Genomic DNA, 17,819 nt, shown 5'->3' with positions numbered 1-17,819 from the left:
ATAACTCATGCCTGATTGTGAAATCAAAAGGATACCAAGAATAAAAGAAAAAGAGAAGAGAAAGAGAAAATGTCAAAGCAGCCAGGTCTTTTTGTTTGTGCAGGCCTAGTCACCTCCAGCCACTGGCTTTACATGTGCTCTTATCCACCTTCCTCTCCCAGAGTTCCTCTCCAGAACCAAGAACCATACACCTCTGTGACATCCCTTCCTGTTGCTAAGCTCTCCTCACCTGGTGAATCTTGGGAGAAGGCTTGGATCAAAGCTTTCAGAAGGAATCTGTAGCTCTGCAGGGAAAGGAGGAAGAAATAAGTGGAAGATGCTTCAACTTGTAGTGGAGTCAGCCCAGATTGTCCCATCCATAAGCCCTACACCCAAACCTTGTGTGATTGTCTCCTTCAGAGGTGAGAGCCAGGGGCACAATGACAGAGAAGAGCCCCAAGAGGTGACTTGCATGCAGTAAAAAAAAAAAAAAAAAACCCACTAGATTTATTGGCATCCTACTCTGACAGAGATTACTTGTACAACAAAATGGTAAACTAGACAGTGTCAAGTTGTTTTTAAAACCTAACACCAAACCGGGTGCTGGTAGTTCACGCCTGTAATCCTAGCTACTCAGGAGGCTGAGATCTGAGGATCGCAGTTCCAGGCCAGCCTGGGCAGGAAAGTCCGAGAAACTCTTATCTCCAATAAACCACTCAGAAAACTGGAAGTGGTGCTGTAGCCCAAGTGGTAGAGCACTAGCCTTGAGCTGAAGAACTGAGGGACAGCGCTCAGGCCCAGAGTTCAAGCCCCGTGACCGGCCAAAAATAAAACAACAACAACAACAAAAAACCTATCACCACTGGTGGCTCATGCCTGTAATCCTAACAACTCAGGAGGCTGAGATTTGAGGATTGCAGTTCAAAGCCAGCCCGAGCAGATAAGTCTGTGAGACTCTTATCTCTAATTAACCAGCAAAAAAACCCAAAAACCAAATCCCAGAAGTAGCATTGTGGCTTAAGTAGTAGAGTGCTCACCTTGAGTCGAAACACTGAGGGACAGTGCCCACACCCAGAGTTCAAGCCCCAGGACTGGCCAAAAAAAAAAAAAGCTGGAAGTGCAGGTGTGGCTAAAGTGGTACGACACCAGCCTTGAACACAAAAGCCAAGCAATATTGACTGCAAGGTCCGGAGTTCAAGCCCCAGTACTGGAATAAAAAAAAATAATAATTATAAAGGACTAAAGTTCAATAGTAGAGTACTTGTCCTAGAAGGTATGAGGCCCTGAGTTCCAATCCAGCTCAGTAAAAACAAGCCAACCAAAAAGAAATCTAACGTCTTTTTCACTGTTTTGTTTGTTGTTTATTTTTTGTCCGTCATGGGGCTTGAACTTTAGACCTGAGTGCTATCCCTCAGCTCTTCAGCTCAAGGCTAGTGCTTCACCACTTGAGCCACAGCACCACTTTCAGTTTTCTGGTGGTTTATTGAAGATGAGTCTCATGAACTTTCCTGCTGGCTTTGAAAGGTGATCCTTAGATCTCAGCCTTCTGAATAGCTAGGATTACAGGCGTGAGCCACCAGCACCTGGCCCACTGTCAGTTCTTATGATTTCTCTGCCTTCCATTTTTTACCCCAGGAAATGATTATGGGTAAAGAACAGGAATAAATATTCCTTGACCTTCCATGAACTAGGGCTATGTGATAAACTGAGGGTTCAAGAAAGTAAGGCCTCTTCTTCCTAAAATTGATAGAAGGACTTAATATACAGACAATCTTGAATACAACTTCTACTAGTTACTGCTCCAAAATATTTTTTTTTTCTTGAGACAGGTCTCATTATGTAGCTAAGGCTAGTTTGGAATTCATCAATCCTCCTGTGTCTATGTTCAGCTAATGTTAATTACTCTGTGTGTGTGTGTGTGTGTGTGTGTGTGTGTGTGTGTGTGTGTGTGTGTGTGTGTGTGTGTGTGTGTGTATTTGAACTTAGGGTTTGGCTCACAGCTGGTGGTCTACCACTTAAACCACAGTAATAACCTTTGCCTCATTAACCTTATGGAATGTCTGTGAGGGACAAATATAGTTATATTTATAAAAAGACTTTTGTTGCTTATAAAGCTCATTCAAAAGTAATTGCTATGACTCTAAGAGTCATCTCTAAGCATCCTACAGAGCAGGATGACTCTAGGCATCCTACTCTAAGCAGGCCTACAGAGGTCTGAGTAAAGAATGCAATTCCTAAGTGGGGTGCTGGTGGCTCATGTCTGTAATATTAGTTACTCAGGAGGCTGAGATCTGAAGATTGAATTTTAAAACCGGCCTGAGCAGTAAAAGTCCGAGAGACACTAATCTCCAATTAACCACAAAAAGCCAAAGTGGAGCTGTGGCTCAAGTGATAGGGCAGTAGCTTTAATCAAAAGAATTCAGGAATGGTGCTCAGGCCCCAACTTCAAGCCCCAGTACTGGTACACACACACACACACAAAAATAAAAAATAAAACAATTCCTGGAACTGGATGTGTGAATCAAGTGGTAGAGCACCAGCCATGAGTGAGTGAAAAAGACAAGCCCTTAATTCAAGCCCCCAAACCAGTATAGAAACAAAACAAAACAATTCCTTTAATTTTTTCCCCCGATCTATAAAACTATGCTTGTTGAACAACACTGAGGCTGAACATATGGGACATGGAGTTCACACGGTGATCTATAGTTATGTCTCAGGTGGCAGATTTTTGTAGGTGTGATTGGAGTTCAGTATTCATTTGCCCCAGTTGCCCAGTCTTAGGATTAGCCAGGCAAGAGACTTGCAGCTCCCTTCTGGTCCAAGTCGTCATTGCTATCACATCATAAGTGCCAACTTTCTTCTAAAATGCTTCTTATACAAATGCCTAGCTGGGCACTAGTGGCTCACGCCTGCAATCCTAGCTATTCAGGAGGCAGAGATCTGAAAATCATGATTCAAAGTCAGCCTGGGCAGGAAAGTCCATGAGACTCTTATCTCCTATTAACCACCAAAAAGCTTGAAGTGGAGCTATGGCTCAAGTGGTCAAGTGCCAATCTTGAATGAAATAAAGCTAAGAGACAGTGCCCAAGCCCTGAGTTCAAGCCCCAGAACTGGCACCAAAACAATAACAACAAACAATACCTAATACTCAAAATCTTAGGCTTATTCACAGATATAACTACCAACCCTGATTTCCTATTTTATATTATATATATATATTTTAATTTATATATATATATATATTTTTTTTTTGGTCAGTTGTGGGGCCTGAACTCTGGGCCTGGGCACTGTCCCTCAGCTCTTCATCTCAAGGCTAGTGCTCTACCACTTGAGCCACAGCACCACTTCACTTTTTTTGCTTATGTGGTGCTGAGGAACGAACCCAGGGCCTCATACATGCAAGGCAAGCCCTCTACCACTGAGCCCCTGTTTAATATATTTTTTATTTCTTTTGTCCCTATATGTCCCATCTTCTTTATATACCATAAACTACTCTGTACCCATTCCCAGCATCCACTGGTACGCGCGTGCGCGTGTGTATACACACACACACACAGACACACACACACTTTCTTTCCCTTTGGAAAAGCTCAAAGCAAATGAGCAACTTAAAAATTATTTTGCTTAGCCAGGCTCTAAGTGGTTTATAATCCTATAATCCTAATTCCTCACAAGGCTGAAACCTGAGGATCTTGATTCATAGTCAGCCCATGCAGGAAAGTCCATGAGACTCTTATCTCTGGAAATGAAACAGTGGCTCAAGTGGGTCAAGTGCCAACCTTGAATGAAATAAAGCTAAGGGACAGTGCCCAAGCCCTGAGTTCAAGTTCCAGTACCAGCACACACACACACACACACACACACACACACACAATTTTGATGGCGTAGCTCAAGTTGTAGAGTACCTGCTCAGCAAACACAAGATCCTGAGTTCAAACCCCCAGACTACACACAGAATAATCTTTAAAGAAAATATTTTTCAGGGTGAAACACTCATCTGTTAAATGTGTTTCTGGGTAGGGGGATTTTTAGAGAGTGAAGAACTTTCAACCGATGAGAGATGTTTCAAGGTGTCTTAAGGTATAAAAGGCTTAGCCCTGGTTATAAATACACCTTAAGTCTTAGAAGTTTAACAGTAAAAGTTGACCTTTTGCTCATACAGCTTTGCATGGATTGCTCTGGTCTGAAAGATCTGTGTGGCTCCTCCAAATAGCTTAGGGATCCGTTGCTTTTTTGTTTGTGGCTGAGAAGTCACCTGGTGTCATCCTGTGAGCAGGTCATGAGTGTATGGGTATGAGGAGAGGAGAGGAAGAGAATGGAGACTTATGAGGAATTTAGCAGTGGCAACTATCATTTCTATACACCATTGGCCAGAATGGATCACACAGTCTGACTTGGCTTCAAGATATTGTGAGTATTGAGGAAGAAAATGAAAGCAGGGAGCCTGTGGCTCACGCCTGTAATGCTAGCTACCCAGGAAGCTGAGATCTGAGGATCAAGGTTCAAAGCCATCCTGGGCAGGAAAAGTCTGTGAGACTTTCCAATCAACCACTCAGAAAAATGGAAGTGGCACTGTGGCTCAAGTGATAGAGTGCTAGCCTTGAGCTGAAGAGCTCAAGGACAGTACCCAGGCCCAGAGTTCAAGCCCCACAACTGACAGAGAGAGAGAGAGAGAGAGAGAGAGAGAGAGAGAGAGAGAGAGAGAGAGAGAGAGAGAGAGAGAGAGAGAGAGGAACACAGAGTATTATCTTCCACAGAGGGTGATAAAAAGTGAGAAAAACTGAAGTTCCCAGAGAAGGACACAGTCAATGCAAAATAACACCTGCCAATCTGGACTTAATATCTAAGTCTTTTGCCTTTCTTGACCCCCATTCCAACTCAGATGTTTAAATACTTCCTAGCACCAATGCCAGGCTTTTGCTGTCTTTGCAGATGTCAAGAAGAGAACTCAAATGGCGGAAGGGAATAACCCCATTTGGAATGAGGTAGACAAACCAGCACAGGCCTAGAAGACGAAGGGATGACCACAACAGCAAGGGATCAGGCAGATGCTCTGAGGTCTAGGAGCATATGGGAGCTTCACCAGTGTTTCTCAAGGCTGGGGAACCTTGGCCTAAGAGTTGTTCCTAATCTGAAAAAGTTGCATAAGCCACACCTTTCCACAGCTATTCTTAGACCTGCTCCCTCACCTCTGGGAATAGACTACAGTATAGCCCAACTAATCCAACCTGGCCATCCTGATGAAGCCTGAATGAAGAAGACACATAGTCCCCTGTGCAGGATTCCCTTTTATCTTTTGCACATACTTACTATCCTGCTCCCTTAACTCCTAACACACCCACACAGTTCAACCCAGGTGGGACACCAACACCTCAGGCAAGGTAGTTAATACCATTCCTGGGGAAATTAGACACGAGTTTAGGTTCTGAGTTTTGAATAAACACAATGCCAGCCCACTCTCTAGACTTTAATTCATTTCCCAGAATGATAGGATGAAAAAAGAAGAAGAAAATGCTAATTTTTCCATACTTCCACACAGACCCTAATCTGGCACCTCTGGAATCGCCCGTTGGAAAATGACTCCTTTCTACAAGTCATTCTTCAGGACATGGGCTCAATGAAGAAAGAAAGGTGAGGCAGAGAGATATAGAAGAGTCTAACTCCAGCAGACTGGGTGCCAGTGACTCATGTTGTAATCTAGCTACTTAGGAGGCTGAGATCTGAGGATGGAGGTTTGAAGCTAGCAGCATTTCTATCCATCTCAAATCTCTGTTCCTCTGTACTGACTGAATCCTAGCTCCCTATCACTAGACTCCATTCTAGTACAGAGCCAAGATTAACATCTTGTTGAGACTGAAGATATAGCCAACCAGGTCGACATTTCCAGGATGGAGAATTTGATTGGCCCAGTCTGGGTCAGGTGACCTCACTTGGTCCAATCAGCTATTGGGATTCTCTCAGGCAATTTCGCATGGAGTGGAGATCCCTGAGCCTTCTAGTGGGTGCTTTGCCTCACCGGGTTCTTTAGCATGCCTGGGATAAAGAAGGTCCCCCATTACCTTCACTAGGATCTCACAGCTGCTCTTCATCCCCTCAGGTTCATCGGCCTGGCTACAGTACTGCTTAAGCCATTGATGAAACAACCAAATAGGATCCTTTTTCTGAAGAACCTGGTCCTGCTCAATCATTCTATGGAGCCAACAAATGTGAGTCAGGGCCAGGCAAGGCTGGAGGAATGCAGGTGGCTACTGTAGTTGAGCTTTACCAGTAGAGGGGGTGGGACAATGCCCCATTCTAAATGAGTGCTTCCTGCCATCCTTCGCCATTATTCTATGATTCTTCCATTTTGTTCATTTCCCATCCACTCTTCCATCCATTTATTGAGAAGGTTGAATTGGCTTTCCTCTGGAGTCAGCTGCTGTCACCTTGGCCCTGGGATATAAGATCCAGTATTAACAGAGACTCAAAGTCAGGCAAAGGAGCAGGAAAGCTTGGCAGTGGGAAAAAGACAATGTGAAATGTGCCATGATTGGAGCCTGTTGACATGGGAGAAAATAAAGACAGCTTAAGTAGAAGCCCAGCATCTTATATCATTGATTCAGGATGAATACTTAGCTTTCTCTGAATGATCCTAAATTGGAAGTGGGGAAAAAATCAGGAGAGCTGACAGCTGCCACAAATTGAGGGCTGCTTCTTATGATTTGGCTTCCTGGATTATTGTTAGACATAGCCCATGGTGTACTGGCTACATTATTTCCCCTATGAGAACCAGGCATAAACCTAAGCAGGCTGGAAGGGGCTCTGGTGCTATGACATAGCCAAGGGTTTCAGGTCTAGCTTTCAACTCCTCTGCTTCAACTTTACAGTTTGTCTTACCAGTCTGACTTAGCAATGGTTGTCTACCTAGGCTGCTTGCTGTAGATAATGGACTAGTTTCTTTGACTGGTTACCACAGATTGTGCTCAGAGTTCTATTTTTATATGTAATCTGGCCATCATCCATTTGTATATTCAACCTCTCAGAAGGGCATGGGTTTACCCACTTGGCAGGAGAAGAAGGCAATGCCAAGCAGGGACATGAACTATATGGAGAGGAGGCAGGTTCAGGGAGGGCAAGCTGCCTGTATATTTTCTCTAGGAGGGGAGGTTAAAGACAAAGATGGGAGAGCTGAAGCTAGATGGGTAACCAGGGGTCAGAAATGAAGGTTTATCTATGCTGCTGAGCTGTGACTTCATTCTGATCATTTACAGAGGGCACAAAGAGGGGATTCAGGGGCAGTGGTAATGGTGGTCTGGAGAAAGGGGTCAGTTAGCAGGTATTAGCAATTCCTACAGGAAGTTTGGAGAAGAGATATTAACACCATGGATCTGGATAGGTCCCAAGTTACCTCTTCCTCTCCTCACCACTCTCTTGCATCTTCTTCTGCCATTGCCATCACTATGGGACTTCTCCGTTCTCCAGATCCTTCTCTCAGTAGCCATTTCTCTATCCTCACCAATTTATAACTTTCTGCTGCCCAGACTGCATAGGTGTCCATGATATGGCCCTGGATCATAGCCATCATATCCTTCCCTAAAAGCACCAAGCATGAACTCAGCCAGGCTGGAAGGTACTAGGACTTGAATGAGGATTGCAAGTCTGGCTTAAAACTCCTCTGCTTTGGTTTTTCAGTGTACTCTCAACCTGAAGGTGGCCTATATATCCCCCCAGCATATTGAGAAAACAGGTATGTGCTTCTTTGGAGCTTCTCCAATACAACTGAATAGACTCTTTAGGATCTGTGAGACCCATCTTTGAGGCCTATAACTGATGGTCAGGCTAGGGTTTGTCTAGTGACTAGATCTCCACACAGCTGGAGATCCATGCATCTCCCCAGTGTGTCCTCTCACCATCAGTAGATATATGGCCCAGTATTCAATATGCAGAGGGAGACAGGAGAACCATTTAATAAACCCCAGTGTGTGAAGAATAGACCCAGAATTCATAGGTATTAAGCGTGGGAGGTGCCATGGGATGTTCAGTGGAGGACATATATCCCTATGGGTCCTCTTGACCATGGTTTTAGTGAGGAGCTGGTCATTGGGGACAAAACAATGAAAGGAAAAAAGGGCTGGGAATGTGGATTACCGGTAAAATGCCTGCCCAGCATGCACAAAGCCCTGGGTTTGATTCCTCAGTACCACATAAACAGAAAAAGCCAGAAGTAGTGCTGTGACTCAAGTGATAGAGTGCTAGCCTTGAGCAAAAGAAGCTCAGGGACAGTACCCAGGCCCTGAGTTCAAGCCCCAGGACTGGCAAAAAACAAAAACAAAATAAAAGGAGAAAAATACCTTAAACTTTAAGCTCCATCCTCTGCAACCACTTTGAACTATGTTTCCCCAGGTAACAAAGACCCCTTAGGCACGACTGCAAAAAAGGCCAGCCAGCAGAAATGGATGGTCCCTGGCACCGTCATGCACAGGGCTCTGTCCTCTAGGCCTCAGCACTTTCAGGTGAGAAATCTCCAGCCTGTGACCTGCGGACCCCTTTTCTGTGGTTCCTGTGCCATCTCCTCCCCTCCAGAAAGTCATGGTAGAAGTTTGGCATTTCAGTCTTAGCTTCAGCTCTTAACTGTGTCTCCTGCACCTCTAGGAGACATAAATAAAGCTAGAGATGGCTCCAGTGAGGGTAGGAGGATCTGGCTGCATGCTAGCAGGCCTGCTGGATGCTAAGTCTTCAGAGCAGAAGGCATGGACCTTGCTTTTCCAGAATCCTTGGATTGTTGGCAGTACAAAGGAGCACATATAAGGTCAAAATAACTGTAAAGGAGAAGCCTAGAGGAACCATGGGAAGGTCTATGGTCTCCATGTGAATTCAGAAAGCCTGTGCCTTACCAATTTCCCTTTAACCCCTAGCCTGCAAAATTTCTAACAAAAATGTTGACAAAATTCAGACTAAAAACACTGAGAATGAGGCAAGGGGTGACATTGTCCGAAAAGAAATCTACTCATAACCTGACGTATAAAACAGTAACCTCTGTGTGCATCACATTCATAATAACAATTTTTTCAAATCAAACTAAAACCTATCTTCTTTCCTTCCTTCCTTCCTTCCTTCCTTCCTTCCTTCCTTCCTTCCTTCCTTCCTTCCTTCCTTCCTTCCTTCCTTCCTTCCTTCCTACTGATACTGAGGCTTGAATGCAGGGATTAGGTGTTGTCCCTTAGCTTGACCCCTAAGGCTGACACTCTATCACTTAAGTTACAGCTCCACTTTTGGCCTTTTGGTAGTTGAGACCAGAATCTTATGGACTTTCCTGCTAGGCTGCCTTCAAACCATAATCCTAAAATCTCAGCTTGCTGAGTAGCTCGGATTACAGGTATAAGCCACCGGCATCCACCACTCTAAAGTTTTCTTTTCCTTTCTTCCTTTTTTTTTTCTTTTGAGAGTACTGGAACTTGAACTCAAGACCTCATGTTCTCTCTCAACTTTTTGCTCATGGCTGGCACTTTACCAGTTGAGTCATTCCTCCACTTACAGGTTTTTGCTGGTTACCTAAAGACAAGAATCTTTCAGATTTGACTGCCTATGCTGGCCTTGAAACTTAATCTTTAAATCTCAGCCTCCTGAGTAGCTAGGATTACAGATGTGAGCCACCAGCATGCAGCTTTTCTGCCTTAGTTTTGTTTATTTTCCAGCCTTCTATTTGTCTAGGAGGTGGGAGTCAACCTTGACTGCCTTCTTTTCCTACACCCAGCCAATGTCCAAGTCCTATTAACTTGCCCTGGCTTCTTTCCATAAGTTCTCACTCTTATCTGCAGCACCTAGAATGTTTCTTATCAGGACAATTTTGATCTTGAGAGAAGAGTCCCTTTGGAGGGAGACCTGGGTCCCTCTGTCAATGTGGTGTCTCCTGTGTGTTTCTTTCGGTAGGTTCGGGTAAAGGTGTTTGAAGCCCGACAGCTCATGGGCAACAATATCAAGCCAGTAGTGAAGGTTACCATTGCAGGCCACCAGTTCAACACTCGGATCAAGATGGGTAACAACCCTTTCTTCAATGAGGTATGCTGAATGGATGCATTGGAAATGTGGGCTAGCCAGGGGTTGGGCATTTCCTACAGATCCTACAGACAACATGCTTGTGCTTGAACTCTGGGCCTGGGTGCTGTCTCTGAGCTCCTTTTGCTCAAGGCTAACACTCTACCACTTGAGCTACAGTGCTAAATCCAGTATTTTTCCCCCTGTGAGTAATTGAAGATGAGTCTCATAGACTTTTTGCTGCCCTGGCTGGCTTTAAACCACCATCCTCAGATCTCAGCCTCCTGAGTAGCTAGGATTACAGGCATGAGCCACTGGTGCCCAGCTAACAAGTTTGCTTTTTGACTAGGGTATCTGCTAGTGCACAAGCATTTATTGAATACTTAACTGAGGACCAAACATGGTGCTTGACACTGGGCATACAGAGCAGGGTAATTCAGAGCTTGTCTTTGAGGAGCTAATGGACTGATGAGGGCACAACACACGTACTCATGAGTAACAAGGCATACTGGGTCTGATAGAAGCCTGGGAGCATTGCCAATGAAGTTTGAAATGTAGGCCTACAGCATGTACATCACTGCTGGAATTCCAAGTTGTAGCATTTTGTTTGCTACATAAGAGGTACAGGATAGCTGAGTGCCAGTGGCTTATGTCTGTAATCGTAGCTACCCAGGAGGCTGAGATCTGAGGATCATAGTTTGAACCTCAGGCAGAAAAATCTGAGAGACTCTGATCTCCAGTTCACCACCAAAGAACTGGAAATGGATGTGTGTTTTGTGTGGGAGAGTTGGTAGAGTGCTAGCCTTGAACAGAAAAGATCCTGAGTTCAACCCCCAATATTGGTGCATGCACATGCACACACACACACACACACACACACACACACACACACACACACACACACACACACACACACATAAAGGTGCAGATACCTGTTAAATTACTTTTTTAACCAGTGAATAGTCTATTAAAGAGGTAAGTGAGGAGCAGTAACTGAGTAATGTAGTAGAAGGTAGTGCAGGGGACTCAGAAAAGGATCCATATACTTTGAAAGATTCTATAGGAAAAGATAGGATAGAGAAAGATTATTCAGGAAGAACTGTTTTCAAAGACCAGGAAGCAAGAAATATCTTGATTTGGTGGCAGAACAGTATCTAGAAGTGTGTCTGGATAGAATGTTATCATGGGTAGTACCAGGAAGGAGGATTTAATCAGGAGAGTGAGAGGAGAAAGGAGGTCTGGTTGCAGCAGGTAGAAGAGGTAGAGTGGACTAGCAAAGCAATCTAGAAGGATGCAAAGGCTCCAAATAGCCATCCTGAGGACAGCTAGCTGGGCCTTGAGCCACTGTTTTCCAGGAATCTCCTACCATTCCTTGTTGTTGTTGTTGTTGTTCGTGAGGCTTGAACTCTGGGCCTGGGCACTGTCCCTCAGGTCTTCAGCTCAAGGCGAGCGCTCTACCACTTGAGCCACAGCGCCACTTCTGGTTTTCTAGTGGTTTATTGGAGATAAGTGTCTTACTGACTTTCCTGTTCAGGCTGGCTTTGAAGCATGATCCTCAGATCTCAGCCTCCTTAGCAGCTAGGATTACAGGCGTGGCCTGGCTTTAGCTTTCTTTTTTTTTTTTTTTTTTTTTTGGGTCCGGTCGTGGGGCCTGAACTCTGGGCCTGGGCGCTGTCCCTCAGCTCTTCTGCTCAAGGCTAGCGCTCTACCACTTGAGCCATAGCGCCACTTCCGGCTTTTTTCTTTTTGCTTATGTGGTGCTGAGGAATCGAACCCAGGGCCTCAGGCTTGCAAGGCAAGCGCTCTACCACTGAGCCACCTTCCCAGCCCCTTTAGCTTTCTTATAAATAGACCAAAAACCCTCCAGGAGTCCAGGAATTGTCAGCTGTGGGGGAGGAGGAGGGTGGTAGAAGCTGAAAGTCGTTGAAATGGGCACAGCTGGTGATGGAGCACATAGTTCTGAAGCATCAGATTTACCGGGCCCTCGGATGAAATGGAAGAAAAATATACTCAATTCTCTCTGCCCCAGATCTTCTTCCAGAATTTCTATGAGGTTCCTGCAAAGGTCTTTGATGAAATCATCTCAATCCAGGTAAGGAGCCCAATGGTCCTCAGCAAAATGGCTCTACTTTCTTGTCCTACCACAATGTTAAAGAGAACGTCAGCTCCAACTCCAACACTTGGAGTAAGGAGCATTTTAGAAGGCATCATTTTGACCATCTTCTCCACCCCCTGGTAGTCCAGATAGCACATTCATTCACTCATTTTTTCACTCAACAAATGTTAGAATTTGCCAACTGGCAGAGCTCAGTGCTGTTGTGAACAAAGCAGTCCCTTCCTGTATTCCAGGATTCTTATGTCACCACTGGCCCTTTGGAGTGGAACATTCCAGTTCCCAACTAGAGGGTGCTAGTCACAATGGTCAGCACGTCCTGCTATGTACCAGCATAGGGCTAAGGAGAACAAAGAGACTTCTCACCCTGGAAGTGTTTAGATGTTCTTGAGTCCTGCACATAGAGGAGACAACTAGGACAGTGTGTAATGGAGAAAGTTGGTTCCAAAACCGTGAGTTGTGTTGACCTGGGGCAAGTGAACTGGCCAGTTTGACCAATTTCCTCATCAGTGAAATGGAACTAAAAATCCAAGCCTTGCAGGGTTCTTCTGAGTAGTAAATGAGAAAAAGTATGAGAATATGTGTGAGTCAGGGTTACTAGGAAGCATTTAGTAAATCACAGAGGGCTGTACTATTGCTCTCACCAGAGGATGGGGAACCAGGGTAATAATTATAATTAAGATCTTTCTGGGAATTCCCTTGCAGGTGTTGAACTCCTCAGCAAAGAGATACGAAGCAGAGATTGGGAGATTTCAAGTAAGCCCCATATAAAAGAAGAAGCCTGAGTAAACTAGTTGTAGGCACCCAGGGTGGTGGGCTTCATGCCTGAGTGGGGAAAGGACTTGGATTTTCCCACAGAAAGAACCAAATTTGGATCTACCTCACAGTTGGATGACTTAGACAAGTTATTCTGAGCCCCTATTTCCTCATCTGTAAAATGGGAGTAGGAATATACCCAACCTGCATGGTCATTGTGAGGATTAAAGTGTTTAGAGTGGGCGTCATGTTATCCAAACTCATTATATTATGAACACAGTTCAAATCTGTTTTCAGAAGATGGAAACAGAGAGGATCCCAAAAGGCCAACCAAAATGTTAGAGAAACTCAAAGAGGACAGAATGGGAATAAAAGAAAGTAACTTGGGAAAACATAGACTGAAACTGGGCATACCTGTGCATGCCTGTAATTCAAGCTATTGGAAAGACATAAGTATAAGAATTATGATTGGAGGCAAGCCTAGGCAAAGTTAGCTCTATTTGAAAACAAGATGGTAGAAGAAAAAGGCTAGGGTAGTGACTCAAGGGGTAGAATACTTGCCTAGTATGCATGAGACCCTTAGCTTATGCCACAGCATCCCCTAAAGTGGTAGAAGCTGAGAGATGGTGAAAATTCAACCAGTCATGCAGAGTTATAACAATATTCTCCATATATCAGAAACACAGGAGAAGGTAAGTTGCTAGATTAAATCCAGGATGCCTAGTTACTTTTAAATTTTAATCAACAGACTTTTTTTTAATCTGTCAAAGCATATAACTATAACAATATAAATATTTTAATTGGCTTTATTTTGGGATTCTAAAACAGGCAGCATTGCATTCCATAAAATAGAATAAATGATCCTATGGGCTGAGCAGTAGAGGTTGATTTTTTTTTTTTTTTTTGCCAGTCATGGGGCCTGAACTCTGGGCCTGGGCACTATCCCTCAGCTCTTCAGCTCAAGGCTATTACTCTACTACTTGAACCACAGTGCCATTTCCAACTTTTTCTGCTTATGTGGTACTGAGGAATCGAACCCAGGGCTTCATGCATGCAAGGCAAGCACTCTACCACTGAGCCACCTTCCCAGCCCTTGAAGTTGATTTTATAAGAACTTTTTTTAAAAAGCAGAAGCATTTTGATAACTATCATTTTATATGATTATGCACATAAGCTATTGAGCTCTTATGAGCCTCTCCGAAGAATATCCTCCTTTGGTCTCACTGTATGAATATCTAGAGACTTGTATAATTTATCATGTCCAAGTGTAATTTTTATCTTTTATCAGAAACCATACAGCCTGTGTTTCTTTGGGCCTGGCTTCCTTCACTCAATATAATTTTTTTCAAAATCTTTCCATTTCCTTACAAATGGTACAATATCACTTTTTTCTGATGGAAGAGTAGAATTCCATTGTGTATATATACCACATTTTCTTTAGCCATTCATTCACTATAATTATGTACATATGATCATATGAAATGATATTTATTGAAATGAACTCCAAGAAATGGAAACAAGAGGGTTTCTTTTCCTTTGTTGCTTTTTGTTTTCTGTACCTTTTGTCTGTACCTTTTGTTTGTAAGTTTATCTGTTTTGGAGAGTGTAAGGAGGGAACACAGAAACGATGGGACAAAGGGTGAACAAATGCAGCAGTGATACTTGCTAGACACTGTGTTGAAAATGAACTATAGATTTGTGGGGGAGGGGATGGGAAGGAAAAACGGTGAGAAAGCAAGGGAAGGGATTACACTGTTCAAAAAGAAATGTACTCATGGGCTGGGAAGGTGGCTCAGTGGTAGAGCGCTTGCCTTGCATGCCTGAGGCCCTGAGTTCAATTCCTCAGCACCACATAAGCAAAAAGTAAAAAGCCGGAAGTGGTGCTGTGGCTCAAGTGGTAGAGCGCTAGCCTTGAGCTGAAGAGCTGAGGGACAACGCCCAGGCCCAGAGTTCAGGCCCCACGACTGAACCAAAAAACAAAAAACAAAAAAGAAATGTACTCATGACCTGACTTATGTAATTGTAACTCCTATGTACATTACCTTTATAATAACAATTTTTAAAAAAGCAGAAGCAAAGAATAGAAATTTGTCTTTGCAAAGTTTCTTTTCTTGTAAGGGAGAAAAAAAATTCATTTTTAATATTTTTATTTTTGTCGGTTGTGGGGCCTGAACTTTGGGCCTGAGCGCTATCCTTTAGCTCTTCAGCTTGCATGAGCCATCGGTGCCCGGCCATTTATGATTTCTTAACAACGAGGATATTGGAAATATTTTCTGCTAGTTTTTATGCATATACAGTATAAAACAACAACAAAAGCTATATATAAATAAATATATAGTATAAGTCATCTGTATTTACTCTGTGATGCAATATCACATCAAAAATTCTTGCTCATTTTTGATACTAACTAGATGCTCATTGACCAGTCTTTCTCTACTCTTCCTTTTCCCTTAAACTCTCAAGCATCTGGTAACCAATTCTACTTGCACATCCTCAAGCTAGGCCCTGGTAGCTTACACCTGTAATCCTAGTTACTCAGGAGGCTGAGATCTGAGGCACGCAGTGTGAAATCAGCCGGGACAGGACAGTCCATGAGACTCTTATCTCCAGTAAACTACTCAGGAAAAGCCAGAAGTGGCTCTGTGGCTCAAGTGATAGAGTGTACCCTTGAACAAAAGAAATTCAGGAACAGTGCCCAGGCCCTGAGTTCAAGCTCCAGGAATGGGGGGGGAAAAAAGTTCTCAAACACTAGTAGCAAATATTGTCACTGAAGTTGAGGTGGTTGTTATAGCAGATCTTAGCTGTAGGTCTGTGTTTACCAACTTGCACTACTGAAAAATAAAAACCTGAGGTAATCAACGGTGAAAGAGAAATGCTTTATTTTGGCTCACAGTTTTAGAGGTTTCAGCTTCTGATTGATTGACCCTTTGCTTTGGGCCTGGGGAAGCACGTCATGGTAGAAATGTTTGGTGAAGCAGAATAGCTGGTCCATGGCCAAGAAGAGAAGGAGAGAAAGAGGAAGGATGTGGTACCATAATCCACTTTGAGGGCATACTCCCAGTGACATAAAACCTCCCACTATGCCCCACCTCCTCAAGATTCCAGTACCTCCAAATAGTGCCAAGCTGAGGGCCAAGCCTTTAAACACATGGGCCTTTAGGGGAAATTGAAGATCTATGAAATAACGAATCCTCATTCCTCTTTTGCCTTTTCAGACAGATATTGGGTTTATCTACCATTCTCCAGGTAGGTAACAGCTGTAAATATGTATATCTTCTAAGAAAAATCATATTGGGGATCAAAATAACTCAGAATCCCCAGCAAAAAGGGGAAAGCATTACAGAGGTTGAGTTTTGTTGTTTTTTTTTTTTTTTCTGTACTTGGTATCTTAGTTTGTAATAATAGCGTCTTTCTCTGAAAAACTAGGGATCTAGTTTTCTTGAAACCCTACATTAGATTTCTTTTTCTTTTTTGCCATTGCTAGAGCTTGAACTCAGGGCCTGGGCATTGTCCCTGAGCTTCATTTGCTCAAGGCTAGCACTCTACCACTTGAGCCACAGCACCACTTCCGGCTTTTTCTGCTTATGTGATACTAGAGGAATCAAACCCAGGGCTTCATACATGATAGGGACAAGTATTCTACCACTAGGCCACATTCCCCCTTTGAGGCCACTATTACGAAGTAAAAACTATTATCCCTGCACCAGTAGCTCACACCTGTAATCCTAGCTACTCAGGTGACTGAGATCTGAGAATCATGGCTTGAAGCCAGCCTGGGTGGGAAAATCCATGAGACTCTTTTTTTTGTTTGTTTGTTTTTTCTTTTTTTTTTTTTGGTCGGTCGTGGGGCTTGAACTCTGGGCTTGGGCGCTGTCCCTCAGCTCTTCAGCTCAAGGCGAGTGCTCTACCAATCCATGAGACTCTTATCTCCAATGTGACCACCAAAAAAACAGAAATGCAAGTGTGGCTCAAGTGGGTAAAGCATGAGCCCTGAGCAAAACAGACCAGGGATAGTGCCCAAGCCCCAGGACTAGTATCAAAAAAAAGTTTTTAATTGGTAGCTCATAATTTTATATATTTATGGAATATATATGTATACATATACTCCTAATATATACATACATATATATTAGGAGTATTTGGCATACCATCACCTCAAACATTTATCATTTCTTTATTCAAAATCCTCTCTGCTAGCTAGTTTGATATCGACCATTATTGTTAACCATAATTACTTTACTATGTTATAGAACAGTAGGGATTTATTCCCTTCTATGACTTTTTCCCCATACATCCCAGCCTCTAGTAATCACTCTTCTAAGGAAGACCGATATTTGAGTGGAGGGTTCCACAATAACCTGGCCATAACATACAACCAAGTTGAGATCTGGATTTGGGGGTGGGGAAATGCTTGCCCCTATAATGTGTGTCTCCACATCAGGCCAGTTACAACAGTAGATAGCAAGGTAAAAAGAAGGGTTGCAGGTGCCAGAAGGAATAACTGGCAGTCTGGTGAGTACAGTATTGTTGCCTAATGGCAGAAGTAACTCTTGTTTTTCTCTGTCATTGGCTGGGAACCAGAATATATAGGAAATGTTTCCATCTCTGCAGAAGTAAAGACTGGTTTCAGGGGAAATGATGGAGACTAGCAGCTGATCTCCCACTCTGTCTATCCAGGACACACACTTTTAAGGAAATGGCTGGGCCTCTGCCAGCCAAATAAGCCTGGCAGCGGTGTACAAGGCTACCTGAAAGTCACCATCTGTGCCCTCGGTGTGGGAGACCAGGCCCTGGTGAGCCTATTCCCTAGTTACATTTCCTATCTTGGCTGCTTCCCTGGGGTTCTTCCTGGACTCTCAAAGTGGCCATTGGTCTGGCCACTTTTCCCTTTGTCCACTGTATCATGGTGGGATTGTCTACCCTCCCTGTACCAAGTGGGAAGATGGGGAAGCCAAAG

General features: G+C 43.6%; 1 protein-coding gene across 1 annotated transcript in view; it reads left to right on the top strand.

Annotated features, from left to right (window-relative positions):
* Positions 1-304: 304 nt before the first annotated feature.
* Positions 305-17,819, top strand: part of LOC138807823 (fer-1-like protein 5) — a 60,833-nt gene continuing 43,318 nt past the window's right edge. The window contains exons 1-11 of the mRNA XM_069993610.1: positions 305-401; positions 4,912-4,964; positions 5,519-5,610; positions 6,077-6,185; positions 7,651-7,705; positions 8,362-8,471; positions 9,889-10,017; positions 12,023-12,085; positions 12,812-12,862; positions 16,078-16,108; positions 17,540-17,655. Coding sequence (XP_069849711.1) covers positions 317-401; positions 4,912-4,964; positions 5,519-5,610; positions 6,077-6,185; positions 7,651-7,705; positions 8,362-8,471; positions 9,889-10,017; positions 12,023-12,085; positions 12,812-12,862; positions 16,078-16,108; positions 17,540-17,655 — 894 coding nt within the window. The 5' untranslated portion in view covers positions 305-316. The remainder of the gene's footprint in view (positions 402-4,911; positions 4,965-5,518; positions 5,611-6,076; positions 6,186-7,650; positions 7,706-8,361; positions 8,472-9,888; positions 10,018-12,022; positions 12,086-12,811; positions 12,863-16,077; positions 16,109-17,539; positions 17,656-17,819) is intronic.

The sequence above is a fragment of the Dipodomys merriami genome, unplaced genomic scaffold (assembly GCF_024711535.1).
Source record: "Dipodomys merriami isolate MVZ:Mamm:240054 unplaced genomic scaffold, mDipMer1.0.p SCAF_435, whole genome shotgun sequence".
Taxonomy (NCBI): Eukaryota; Metazoa; Chordata; class Mammalia; order Rodentia; family Heteromyidae; genus Dipodomys; species Dipodomys merriami.
Note: the sequence above shows the minus strand (reverse complement) of the source record. Positions and strands in the feature narration are given on the sequence as shown.